The sequence below is a fragment of the Strongylocentrotus purpuratus genome, unplaced genomic scaffold (genome assembly GCF_000002235.5).
Source record: "Strongylocentrotus purpuratus isolate Spur 01 unplaced genomic scaffold, Spur_5.0 spur5_contig_826, whole genome shotgun sequence".
Lineage (NCBI taxonomy): Eukaryota > Metazoa > Echinodermata > Echinoidea > Camarodonta > Strongylocentrotidae > Strongylocentrotus > Strongylocentrotus purpuratus.
Genome location: NW_022145531.1, coordinates 40,612 through 54,631, shown reverse-complemented (window position 1 = coordinate 54,631; position 14,020 = coordinate 40,612). Strand labels below are relative to the sequence as shown.

General features: G+C 37.2%; 1 protein-coding gene across 1 annotated transcript in view; it reads left to right on the top strand.

The window, feature by feature from the left end:
* LOC100892924 (HORMA domain-containing protein 1) overlaps positions 1-14,020 on the top strand; it is a 42,911-nt gene that overhangs the window by 28,370 nt on the left and 521 nt on the right. Inside the window, exons 10-18 of the mRNA XM_030982627.1 lie at positions 715-725; positions 1,281-1,440; positions 2,156-2,240; positions 3,766-3,863; positions 4,490-4,606; positions 5,217-5,446; positions 10,749-10,932; positions 11,987-12,085; positions 12,624-12,677. Of these exons, the coding sequence (XP_030838487.1) occupies positions 715-725; positions 1,281-1,440; positions 2,156-2,240; positions 3,766-3,863; positions 4,490-4,606; positions 5,217-5,446; positions 10,749-10,932; positions 11,987-12,085; positions 12,624-12,677 (1,038 nt within the window). The remainder of the gene's footprint in view (positions 1-714; positions 726-1,280; positions 1,441-2,155; positions 2,241-3,765; positions 3,864-4,489; positions 4,607-5,216; positions 5,447-10,748; positions 10,933-11,986; positions 12,086-12,623; positions 12,678-14,020) is intronic.

The window sequence follows — 14,020 nt, the reverse complement described above, 5'->3', positions numbered from 1 at the left end:
TTACATCTTATTTAGATTAGATATCAACTTTTTTCAGTTAACGTCTTACTAAGATATCCACTCTTTTAAAGGTAATACAAAGTTTTGGGAAATTTTGAAAATTGGGTGGATAGTGAATCTTTACAATTTTTATATATTTGGATGAATTATAAGCACTAAAAAAATTAGCCCCTTAAACACTTCTGTTTTCGAGAAAAATTGAATATAAATATTTACCGGTGCTCCCGGTAAATTTTGATAATTTTCATATAGCGGAATGGTAGCTGCGACCATGAAAATCTCAAAACATTGTTTCATAGCTAAATTAATATCTTGACCTTGAGAGGGAGCTATACGACATAAAGAGTTTATTATTTATAATTTCGTAGCCTTGGACTCGATTTCAACCGCGACAACAATCAATGAATATTGTAGGAACGCATATGCTTCCAATTTGTTAATTTGAACCAAATTCATGACCCCATACCAAAGCTTTGTAATACCTTTAAGTTCACATCTTACTAATTAAAGATAGCCCCTCTTTCATTAAGTTAACATCTTACTATTAAAGATAGCAGCTCACTAAGATAGCAACTCTTTTAAGTTTACATCTTACTACATTTCAATAAAGTATATTAGAATTGTAGGAACTTGTCTTTTGTTTGTTTGTTTGTTTTTTGCCTGATAATGTATTAATTTGTTGTCTTTGTTTTTCTTTTTTCTCCTCACTTTCAGCCCTTCCACACGTAAGTAGAATTTCTTCCTTTTAGGACGAATAGGAAATTTAAACAAAGAAAAAATTTATAATGCTATGATAGATGACATATAGTACATACACATTTATTAACACATTTAAGAAATACTGTTTAATATGTACATTAAAAAAAGATGGTTCAGACAATTTTAGGCTTATCTTAAAAAGTACTATCATATGTATGTACCTAATTGATTGAAAATTTAATAATGACACACCTTAAAATCAATGTTTCCTTTGTTTATACATGCACAGTTAAAAGCTAAATAATTCATACCCTTAACAATTTTTGAAATTTTTGAAGTATGTGAAAAATTAATTTGTAACTATTAACGTTTCTTGATAATGAGACGTATTAAAGCTTACATTTTAAAGTATTCAACAAAGGCCCTAATTCAACCAGTCCACCTTGAGTTCTTGAGTGACACACACAAGAAAAAATAATCAAATTTACAAGAGGTATAGATAATTTAGTTGTGAATTGTATGTGTATTCGTCTATCCTATCTTCAAATTCTATATCATTTTTTTCTCTCCTTCCAAAAAAGTGTTAAACTGAGGATCACCACTGACAAGAAGCAGTTTGACATGAAGCCTACAGGAGAAGAAGAAGGGGTAGAAGAAGAGGAGGAGGCAGAGAAGGAGATGGATAGTCAAGAAATGAAGGATCAACAAGAAGCAGACATGGAGGATACAGAAAGGGAGAAGGTAATTTATCTCATTTCATTTCAATTATTTGTTTCCACATCATAATAAAAAAAAAGTTTTACAATCTTCAATACAAATAAAAAATATATGTAATGAGAAATCAGAATTTGGAGGATCATGAAAAGGAACATAAATGGCTTATTAAAAATTATCTTTTTTATAATTGGTATTTCCATCAATCAGTGTTTACCCAATAAGGGGTGTGGTCAGTCACCAAGAGTGGACTTCATTTTCATCATATCAAATTTCCCTCATCCTTTTGATATGAAGGCAAGCTGAAGTATTTTCTGGTGGGACACAGGTTCGCTGCTTCAGACATGTGGACATGTCTCCATGCCTTTTGTACATCAAATTTCATGTTTTTCCTTCTTTCTTGTGATTGAGATAATCTACTCCCCTGAAAGCAAGGTATAGAATGCAAAATGATATTCTACTTCACATGCTTTGAAGTCGGATCAAGAACACAAATAAATACGAAGAAAATGAAAGAATTGTGAAATTTTATGTACAAAAGGCATGGAGATTTGTCCACAAATGATGCATCAAATTGAATATTGCCCTATAGTGACTAGTTATTTCAAAAAGCTTTAACTTCCTTATTCCTTGCCCGACTTGGTTTAAATTTTCACTGATGTTATTCAAATATCTTAAACTTTACAATAAAAGTAACTTAGTTTGAAGGTTTTGGTTCCCTTTAATCAAAATCTTAATCTAGATCTGTTTGGATGAAGAGAATGCTGGCATGAAAGATGGTCCCAAGACGGCGGAGGATGTCCCAGATAGCAGTCCTAACGTACCAGGTAATATTTGAAAACTTTCTCAAAAATTTGGAATATATGTAAATATCCTCCAAAGCAAGTTTTTCCAAAGAAGATATTATTAAATTCTATTAGAGACCAGCATAATTTAATGCATCTTGATGGGTGATCAAAGAATGTTTTCGAGAGTGTTGAAGTTCTCGACTCTTTGGGTTGTCTGTGAAAAGTGTTGTATAGAAATCATGATAAGATTATTATAGGGACTATTATGATGTTACATAGTATTTCGATACGTAATGGTGTTTTTGCACCTATCCATCAGCAATTTTCTTGAAATCTTTAAAAGCTGTTTAATGGTACGTCAAAGCTTGAATAGCATGTAGACATGCATGTTATCTCTCCAGAAAATCAGATTAATGTAATCATTAAAAAAAATAAAAAATAAACATAACAGTAGAGTGTTATTAAACAGCCAGACATAGATGTAATATCACTCTTTTTTTAAAATTTGGGATTCACAGAGAGATGTTAATAATAATAATTTTCCTTTGAAAAATCAATTGTGTTATCTGTAATGGCATAGCATAGCTACCAACCATCCCTATTATGCTATTTGGGCCTTTAAAGGAAACCAAAACCTTCATACTAAGTTACTTTTATTGTAAAGTTTAAAAGATTTGAATAAAATCAGTGAAAATTTGAACAAAATCGGGCAAGGAATAAGGAAGTAAGAGCTTCTTGAAACGACTAGTCACTAGAGGGCGGTATTCAATTTGATGACATCATCTGTGAACAACTCTCCATGCCTTTTGTACATAAAATTTCACAATTTTTTTGTTTTCTTCATATTTATTTGTGTTCTTGATCCAACTTCATAACATGTGAAGTAGAATATCATTTTGCATTCTATATCTTGCTTTCGGGGGTGTACATTATCTCAATCACAAGAAAGAAGGAAAAACATGAAATTTGATGTACAAAAGGCATGGAGAGTTGTCCACAGATGATGTCATCAAATTGAATACCGCCCTCTAGTGACTAGTCATTTCAAAAAGCTCTTACTTCCTTATTCCTTGCCCAATTTTGTTCAAATTTTCACTAATATTTTTCGAAACATCTTAAACTTTACAATAAAAGTAATTTAGTATGAAGGTTTTGGTTTCCTTTAAACTGTAGTTTTGAACCCTAGATTTATCTCTTTTACTGAAAAACTTCTGTGTAAGGAGTGTACAAAATAGACTTTATTTCTTATTTTGCCTTGAGAGATTTCTAATATTTGAAAGTTTTCCTTACAGGGGGTGTTTCACAAAGACTAAGATTGACTCTAAGTTGGACTTTACTATGGCGGGCCATTCATGACAAATCTACAGAATTCACAATTTTTTATACTGTATTATTGAAGAAAAAAACATTATCTAAAGATCATAATTTCTAAGGTTTTTATCCACTAATTTAACATCTGGTTCAAGACTTTTAAGGGCATAAATCACCTGCCATAGTTCAAGTCCAACTGTAAGTTGATCTTAGTCTATGTGAAACACCCCCTGGTTTATATTCTTTATCACAGGAGCTATTGATGAGGCTTCACAAAGCAGCAAGACTGGTGAGGAGGAAGAGGAGGTCCATGAAGAGGCTGTTCCACAATGCCCCTGTGGATGCAATGAGGTAAAGAAGGGATATCAGTCTCTCTCATACCATTTTCAGTTGATCTGGCTTTTTGCTTGCATGTATTCTCAATAGAATTGAATAGTACCGTAGAATACATTATACTTTAAGTGATGAAGAAAATTTAAGGACTCCTTTCATTCAATAAAAAATTGATGAAATTTTGTGTTTGTGGGTGGGGGGGGGGGGGAAGGGGGGAGGGGGATACACAACTTGTGGGGTAGTTGCGTGCTCCTTCTAATTCCAAGTGCATAAATGGTGTTCTTATTTGCATCCCTGTTATAGTTTTCACACTCATGAACATGGTCACACTTAGTTCTTATATAAGGCCTACAAAGAAAAGATGTTGCATTGCCCTTTGCGACTGACCCCAAAATCTCGAAATCTACGGTAGGCTTTAAAAAAGTTACCTTTTTGTGAAGAAAAAAATGTATTGAAGCATTCAAAACTAGGAAATATCAACCCAAAGAGGGAGTAAAAAACACAAACAAAACAAAACAACTGAAGGGCATACAACATCTTTTTTGTTAAGGCCTGAGTGTAGTACAGAAATGTGTGTATACCCAATTACAACTGATGAACATGTCTAATTTTTATTTTAATAATTGTTATCCCTTTGCATACAGGATGATGGTCTGATGATTCAATGTGAGAAATGTCAGTACTGGCAGCATGCAGTATGCTTCATGATCCTACATGAAGATGACGTCCCTGAGAAACACTACTGTCACCAATGTGGAAAGGTAAGATTACCGGTATGAATCTACACAACAGCTAATAAAAAGTCTTCTAATGTCATTGAATGTTGATCTGTATTGTATGATGGGCAAAGATTCTTCTTGAGATTTTGAAAATAAATTAGTGGAACCCCATTGAACTAAACATTCAACATTTTGCTTTCCCTTGTTATTTCTGTCATTTACTCTCTCTCCATATTTCCTTCTTTCTTTCTGTCTCTCTATCTCTCTCTTTCCCTTTTCTGTCTTTTGTTTAGCCTCTTTGTTCTGCTCTCTTGTTATCTCTGTCTGTATACCGGTATATATCTCATACTTGATTTCTCTAACTTATGCTTTCTCCATGTCACTATCTCAACAACCCCCCTCCCCCTCTCTCTCTCTCTCTCTCTCTCTATCTCTCTCTTTCCCTTTTCTGTCTTTTATTTTCCTATTTGTTCTGCTCTCATTATCTCTTTCTGTATATACATCTCATGCTTGATTTCTCTAACTTATGCTGTCTCCATCTCACCATCTCACTCCCTCTCCCCTCCCCCTCTCTCTCTCCCTTTCTCCATGTCACCATCTCAACCCCTCCCCTTTCTCTCTCTCTCTCTCTCTCTCTCTCTCTCTCTCCTAGGTCGACGACCCACAATGTGAACCCACCGACCCCTACCTCAGCCAGATAGACTCCGCTCAAGTCAGAGCCACCTGCCTGTGGCGGCGCACACTGGAAGCAGCCAAGGACATGGACAGAGTGACCGCGCCGACCTTGGCTAAACGGCTGGGGGTGGAGACTGGCGTTGCCCAGACCCTCCTCAAGAGGCTAGAGAAGGAAGGATACTGCAGTGTGGACGCCAAGAATAAAAGGTGCGTCAAATATGTAATGCATTTCATTTAAAGGCAGGCTTTACTACTTCAGCCAGAAGGGATTAGACCACACAGCGAGCCAGCGAGGTCACTGTGACAGGTGGCTATCTCATTAACTCAGCTCTCATTTAACATAAGAAAAAGAGGATCATGGGGGACCAACATGCAGGCACCGATTGGGGAAGTTTTTTATATAGAGGGAGCAAGTAGCTACAAGTAGGACAGTGTGCCTTTAAAGCGGGACTGCACTACTTGGAAAAAGCGCAGTATATAAATAATAATATATTCTTATGTTGATTGAGAGCTGATTTGATGAGATAAACACCTGCCAGTGGCCATGCAGGAAGGTCTATCCCTCCTGACCAAACTAGTACAGATAGGATTTAACTTGAGGCCGCCATCCTAGTCAAGCATCGCTGCACTTTTTCCACAGATAGTTTTGATAATACTTTAAATGTATAATAATATGTTATAGAAATATTAAGTTTGTTATATGTTTATATGTAAATATCATTTTGACATGAAGTTATTATTGTTTGAATATTTTTTGTATTATACCTTATGTTTATATGTGATTTGTTATTCAGTTATTGCATTTTGGGAATTGTAGAAATGTAATCAAATTTAATTGATAAATATTTAATCATAATTTGATATAATGCTCTTTCTTATCTTATCTTGATCAATATGAAATTAGTCCAATAATTATCTTTAATCCCCAATTCTTATTATCAGAAACAGCGTGACAATTTAAATGAAAAATGCTTTCAGTCTTACACGCAACCCAAGTGAAGTCACATGTGACAAACATGCTATAACTCACTTTTGAGCCTTAGGGCTGATATGAAGGTACTGCAATAAGAATGAATAATCTGCAAATTTGGATATCATCAGCTAGAACTTTTGTTTTAGGGAAAAAGAAATAAAAAGAAATAAATTAAACACAAGTGAATATCAACGAAAGATGGGTATAAACAAGATTCTGGTTTACGTTTATTAACTCATATCGTGCTAAGAACACTGTTCCGTGCATGCACTGGCGTACCACGCTCACATAATCAGGTTTCTGGTCGCTTGCCATGCACACATAAACTCTCATTCACTCGTGTGCCACGTACACATTTTCGTGCATAAGTACACACACTAATTGTTTATGCCTATTGTGCGATGCTCATTGCATGCACGCATGAAAGCTTATTGTATTTGTGTAGAAGGTTTATTGTTGTTTCGATTTTGTGTGCTTCACTTATACCGTTACATTGGATTTTCCTGAGAAAATTGCGATATTTTATCATCAAATTTGTCAGTTTTGATCATGGCTCCTCAGATTTTGTGTGGGAAATGAGACAACGGATTGGGTCGACAACTCACTGATAGTGCTTATTTACATTTCCAAAATTACAGATTCATGAAATGATATTGGTATCAACGGAAAGAGGGTTAAATTCCTTACCACTTGAATGCACATTTTTTTTTATATACAACATACGGATGAGAAGTTATAGTGGATCGAACATATTAACAATTTAAACTACACGTACTTGAACCGACCCTAAAATAAATTAGGAATATGAGGGATTAGTGGCTGGCACAATAGGAATTAGCACTGTGGCACTGGGGTGCATTGCATGGGGGCTGCTTAAGAGTTAATCTACTGCTGATATGAAGTTACTGCATCAGGTATGTGGTTAAATTAAAATGATTATAACAAAAACTGCATAGATTTTGCACATTTATTTAACAAAGCAAATCATGGACCTTGACACAATACACTGTAGTATGATACATCACTCATATCATGTCTTTCGCCAGTGCCCGCTGGAAGAGACGTTACAACCCGGATCTAGTTTTCTGCAGCAGGCTGCTTGCTCCCACCAGTCGTAAGTTTGTAGCTGAGCCGATTCCAAGATCCCAACACCGACCCATCGGCATTCAACTGACTGCAGTTATCACACCAAACAAGACCCCGTTCAAGCGCAGGTTCAACTTTGCTAAGGCAGACTGGCCTGCTTTCACCGAACACCTTGATCATGCCCTAACACATCTCCCTGCAGATCCAAAGAACTATGAATCCTTCATAGATATAGTCAAGAAGGTGTCACGTACACATATCCCAAGAGGCTGCCGCACGACATACATTCCAGGCATCGATGAGGAATCAAGTCAGCTTCTGGCAAACTACACCACAGCCTACGACACAGATGCCTTCTCAGAGGATACCATCAACCTTGGAGAAGAGCTTATATCAAGGATATCTCAACGACATAGGCAGATGTGGCAGCACATGATTGAAACAACAGACTTAAGACACAGCAGCAGGAAAGCGTGGGCCACCATACGCAAGCTCGGAATTGACAGCACCAGAGCTCAACAGCATTATAATGTTACGGCTGACGAAGTAGCAAATCAGCTGTTGAAAAATGGAAAGGCCCCCAAGACGACTAATTCACACAGGCACAAACTACCTGGAGTTGACCAGAACATGTCTCTTTTCACAAGACCTATTTCTGAAGAAGAACTACAGAAAGGTATCTCCACGCTACACGTCAACAAGGCGGCAGGCATCGATGACATCAGATCGGAGCAGATCAAACACATGGGCTCTGTAGCACAGAAATGGCTGCTAGACATGTTTAACAACTGCATCGAGAACACATGTGTCCCAAAACAGTGGCTCCGAACCAAAGTCGTCGCTATCCTCAAGCCAGGAAAGGACTCGAACGAAGCCAAGAACTTTCGACCGATCTCGCTCCTGTGCCAAACATACAAGCTGCTTGAACGCCTTATTCTCAACAGAATTGGGCCTCACGTTGACAGCCAACTGAACTGTGAGCAGGCAGGTTTCCGACCAGGAAAATCCACCACGGGACAACTTCTCAACCTGACCCAACACATCGAAGACGGTTTTCAGAACAACCTCATCACAGGTGCAGTATTTGTGGATTTATCTGCGGCTTATGACACTGTCAATCACCGAAGGCTACAGACAAAACTTCATGACATCACAAATGACCTCAAACTCACCAGATTCATTCAGAAGATGATGCAGAACAGACGCTTCTTTGTCGAACTGGATGGGCAGAAGAGCAGATGGCGGAAACAGAAAAACGGTCTCCCCCAGGGTGGCGTCCTGGCGCCAACACTCTACAACATATACACTGCTGACATCCCTTCAACAGAGAACACTCGAAACTTCATCTATGCAGATGACACCTGCATCACAGCCCAGCATAGTACCTTCGAAGCTGTTGAACTCCATCTCAACACAGCGCTCGCAAGCCTTTCGGAGTACTACAGAGCAAACTACCTACGGGCAAACCCATCCAAGACTCAGGTGTGTGTTTTCCACTTGAAGAACAGGGAGGCAAAGAGAGAACTGAAGCTAAAGTGGAACAATGTGCAACTTAACCACTGCGAGCATCCAGTGTATTTAGGTGTAAAACTTGACCGCACTTTATCCTTCAAGAAACATATCGAGAAGACAATAGGCAAAGTAGAATCTCGAAATGCCATCATCGGGAAGCTAGTATCTTCACACTATGGCGCTGACCCCAAAACTGTACAAAGTGCAGCTGTTGCTCTATGCATGTCATCCGCAGAATATGCTTGCCCAGTTTGGAGCAGATCAGCCCATGTGAAGAAGCTTGACACCACACTCAATAACACATATCGAAAGATAACAGGATGTCTGAAACCAACAAAAGTTGAGGAGATATATCACCTCGCTGGCATTGGATCTCCTAACCAAAGGCGCACTAACACCTGCCTAAAGGAACGGATGAAGCAGGCGACAGATGACAGACACATGCTACACGGATACTTACAACCCCACAAACGACTTATATCCCGACACAGCTTCCTCGATTCTGTCCCACCACCTGAACAGAATCCTCCACCATCAGTCAAGCCCGTACTCATCAAAGGTCTTAACCTGAAGTGGCCGGAGTGGCAATGCCTAAATCGAATGCGGACGAGAATGGGACGGTGTAAGGTCAATATGGCAAGATGGGGCTATGCCCATGAAGGAGATACTCTCTGCGACTGCGGAGAGACTCAGACGATGGACCACCTCTTGCAGTGCGGCGGAACGGGTTGCACGGATGAAGACCTGTCCCTTGTTAATGAAACGGCCATTGCAGCAATCGAGCGATGGAAGAACTTAATTTAATTTAATTTACTTCTAAGTTAAGGAACTTTACATTACTATCTTGATCTAAGGAGACACGAACGAACGAACGAACGAACGAACGAGGGAAAAATGTAATATTTATTTGGGGGGGGGGGGGGCTACTTTTCAACCTTGCCTGCATGAAAATAACATTCTAAAATTTGTTTTGCATTTTAAGGGGGCTCTTTTCTGATTTTCAGGGGCTCTTTTGGGCATTTTGGGGGCTATTTCGCCCTGAGCCCCTGTGTATTTTTTTCACTGACTCATATATCCGATGCTGATATGAAACTAGTGCCATAACTAATTCTTAATCATACCATTTTCAATCTCCACAAGCCTCACACACTTCATCTTTCATCTTAAAAAGCTAACACAAGTAAGCTGAATTAAAAACATGAAGAAAAAAATATCCAATATGATATTGGGTTCTTGTGTAGCGCTCATTTCTGTCAGACTTGACACCCCTGGTGCTCCCGATTATTACCCTGGCTTTAGCACGGCTGCCATTACGGCACTCTAGCATTTCAAGGAATTAATTCCTGCCAGGTACCCATTTACATCACCTGGACTGAGTGTGGCAAAATGTAGATCAATGTCTTGCCAAAGGACATTAATGCCGCGGCGGGACTCGAACCGCAGACTTTGTGATCCACAGTCAGGTGACATATCCACTCAACCACGACACCTCTACATTTATACATTTATGTAAGCATGAATGAAAATTACTGAAATAAGTATCTGTAAGTGGGAAATTATTAACTTCATATATATATATATATATCCATAAACAGCCAGCCACAATAAAACTATTAAAGGGAGTATGTCATGACGAGACTATGTGTCTTTCCCGTGGCCCTACTTGGGGTCAATTGGGTATAATACCACTACGGACGACGCGACCGCAGCATTCACATGCGTGCAACATACACAAAATTGAAGTGTGAGGAGAACGTCGGTCTGTTTCGCGAAGGCTGGCGCACGCCGACCCAGTTTAGCACGCTCTGACCCAGTTAATCAAGTTCATTCGTTTACGTGCAGTTGTCCAAAAGAAGACGTAGGTGACGTTAACCAGTATTGCCCATGATACACTCCCTTTAATATGAATTGACAATACAAATTGCATTTTTGATTCAGACTGGTGAAGTTTGTCAACCAGGAGAGAATCGTGAAGCACGGTTTCCAGAAGTACCTCAGCAGACTGTCCCCCAGAGTAGAGCTTGAAGAGATGGAAGCAGAAGAGAAACAAAAGAGGGTAGCTATGGAGAACAAGAAGAACAAGACGAGCCTCCAACGCAAGAAATACGTCAAAAAGTCTGAGGTATACTTACAATTGTCAGGGTTTATCATGCACTCAAGTCTGTATACCTGGGGGTGTTTCATGAAGCTGTTCGTAAAGTTACGCATGACTTTACGAACGACTTGTATATGAAGTGCCAGATAGGATGCCCAAAGTTTTTCCTGATGTTTTAACAAAGTGTGACTATATTTCCAATAACCTCAATTAAATTATGGCAAAAAATATACTTTGCATTAAAAAGATTTGTTACTATAAGAATGTTAATCTACATCTGCACAGTTCAACTTTAGTTGATGCAGTTAATAATGATTGAGCATCCCATTTGGCTTTTCATATTTAAGTCATTCGTAAATTCATGCATAACTTTACGAACAGCTTTATGAAACACCCCCTGGGCTCATATTTATAAACCCTACTAAGCCTAGTTGACAAGTAACCATGAACTAATAGTAATTATTTGACAACTAGTTTTGTAAGGTTTTATGAATATGGGCCCAGATGACTTGTGCATATTTTGTTTTTTGTTAATCGTAAACTGACTCTGGGAGTATTTAATTTTGCAAGTTTGCCATTCCCAACTCATGAAGAATAACTCTTAATTCTGTATTAATGAAATGGTTCATGCAATTTAATGCTAACCCACACACATACCCTTTGCATGTATTTCAAAGTCTGTATACTAGTTTAGTAAGGATTCATGATTATGGGACCAGATGTCTTTTGCATGTTTCTTGTTGTTGTAAATTGAGTCAAATCCTGACTCTGGGAGTATTAAAAATTTGCATTTGACCATTCCCAATATGTACCATTTACATTCATTTCTAGATAAATGTACTATACTTGAAAGTTGATACTTTGAAGCAAGTCGGTGTAGTATTTCAAATTGATTTGAATTCAAATCTGATAATGGGTTGTAAAGTAGGCTCAGCACAGTTTCACTGTAAGACTTGGAAAGGAATGACATTGCAAGAGTGTACTAGGATGGCAGATAATAGAGAATTGTGGAAATATGTTGCTATCAACCTCTGGGAGAAGATACCATTTCACCCTCAAATGTTGTTTTATTTGTTTACAGTTGGAGAAGTTGACAGATCAGGCTGCAGACCTGAGTGTATCAGGGCTTAGGACCAGGTCTGGGCGCTCATCAGGACCAGGCACTCCCATGCAAGTCGAGGTAAGTCTAGACTTCAGTTCCTTTCATAGGCTATAAAGGGAACAGTGGTTGATATCTTGATGTAGTATATGCCTCATTTTCATTTGCCTGTACGTTTATTCATTCATCCCATCCATTCATTCATTCATTCATTCATTCTTCCAGTTCATCAGGCAGTCTGTCAGTTATTCTTTCATTCATTCACCCAAGCATTCATTATCTTTATCCTTTATTTATTCCTTCATTCTTTTATTCATTTATTTATCCATTCATCATCTACTCATTCCTTTATTGAGTCATTATTTCATTAATTAACTCATTCATTCATTCATACATTCACGTATCTGCTTATCAAGCAAAGGATGAGCAGAAAATATAGCACTATTTCTAAATAAACAAAATCTCAATTTAGTTTTATTGATCTTAATTGATTTGAAATGCAAATTGTAATTGTGGAATGTGTAAATGATCTTTCCTTTATTTGTTTTACATCTTGTCTGGAAATATTTTACCAATACACTTCCTTTAACCGTATTTTCCTTTCGATATTCTCTATTAGGAATTGCCAAAACAGAAAAGGTCTAAAAAGAGAAGCGCCACTACTCTGGATGGGGTAAGTCTGAATTCAAAAAAAAATTATTCTGTTGGTATAATGTAGCTTAAGAGGATAGTGGCATTAAACTGTGTCAGGAACAAAATGGGATTAAAGGCATCATTTAACAATGTTAAATCTAAGGTGCATGGCCCTATTATCAGTGTCTGTGATATGGTGTAAAATTGAAGCCCTAAAAAAAAAAGTAAAAATCTTTGAGTGACTGGTCTTACCATACTCATTTTCTCGTTCGGAAAACTATTTTTTTTTCTTTTTTCCAATCGTAAATATCTTGATAATCAGATAGGCGTGGGATTCCTGACTGACCTAAAGGTTTATAATTATGATTGGAGCATGAGGTAAATCAAGGATTTTGTTTCACTAAATCTGAGGCAATGTTACAGAGTCACTTTATTGCATTTTGAAAGGAGAAAGATAATCTTGTATCTTGTTTAATATGTTTCTATGCATACAAGTTTGTGTAAGCTATAGAACTTATTGAAATAAATGCTAGTCACACTCTTTTTTATTTATATTTTTATTGTTGTATTTAAGTTGAGGGCTGCGGGCACATCAAGCTACTTTGCGTATTTTTGTAGCCCTTCTGCATCTTATGTATGTTAATTATGCATTCAATATATTTGTTTAATTTCGTTTATTATCTGTATAAAATTATATACACTTAAAATATTGTGTCAAACCATATTATGTTCATGAAAATGTATGATGAAAAAACGAAAAAAGATGCAGAAACCAATAAATCAAATCAAATCAAAAAATAAAAATCAATCAATTGTAATAATATACTTGGACTAATATGATGGACAAGTCTGCTTGATGAGCAACGGCACACATCCAAATAGTCAATTGCAAAATAGTGTGGTGTGTTTCTGTCTTCAAGAATTTTATCTAAATATTTTATCAGATTTCTCATACACTTGATAAATTGTATTGAAATTCATTAGCTCTTTACAATTTTTTTTTTTTACAAAGGCCTGTAATCTAAATAAGAAAATGATGTGAATTCTTTATTCTTTATTTGCTGCACACTGAAACCTTTAAGGGACTAACACAATTTATTGTCACTGCGTGTATCTTTCGTACACATTGTATGTGTGACAAAAATGTAATGGTAGCACTACTCTTTTGTTATAGTTAGTTGACAAAAACATACAAAGTGTTCAAACATTATTGGTTGACATTCAACTTTGTGTGTTAATAATAATAATAAATAAAAGATATTGGGTTCTTGTATAGCACTCATATCTGTCAGACTTGACACTCAAGGCGCTCCCGATCAATCTTTATGGCTTTAGCATGGCTGCCATTACAGCGCTCTAGCATTTCAAGGAATTAAAATTCCT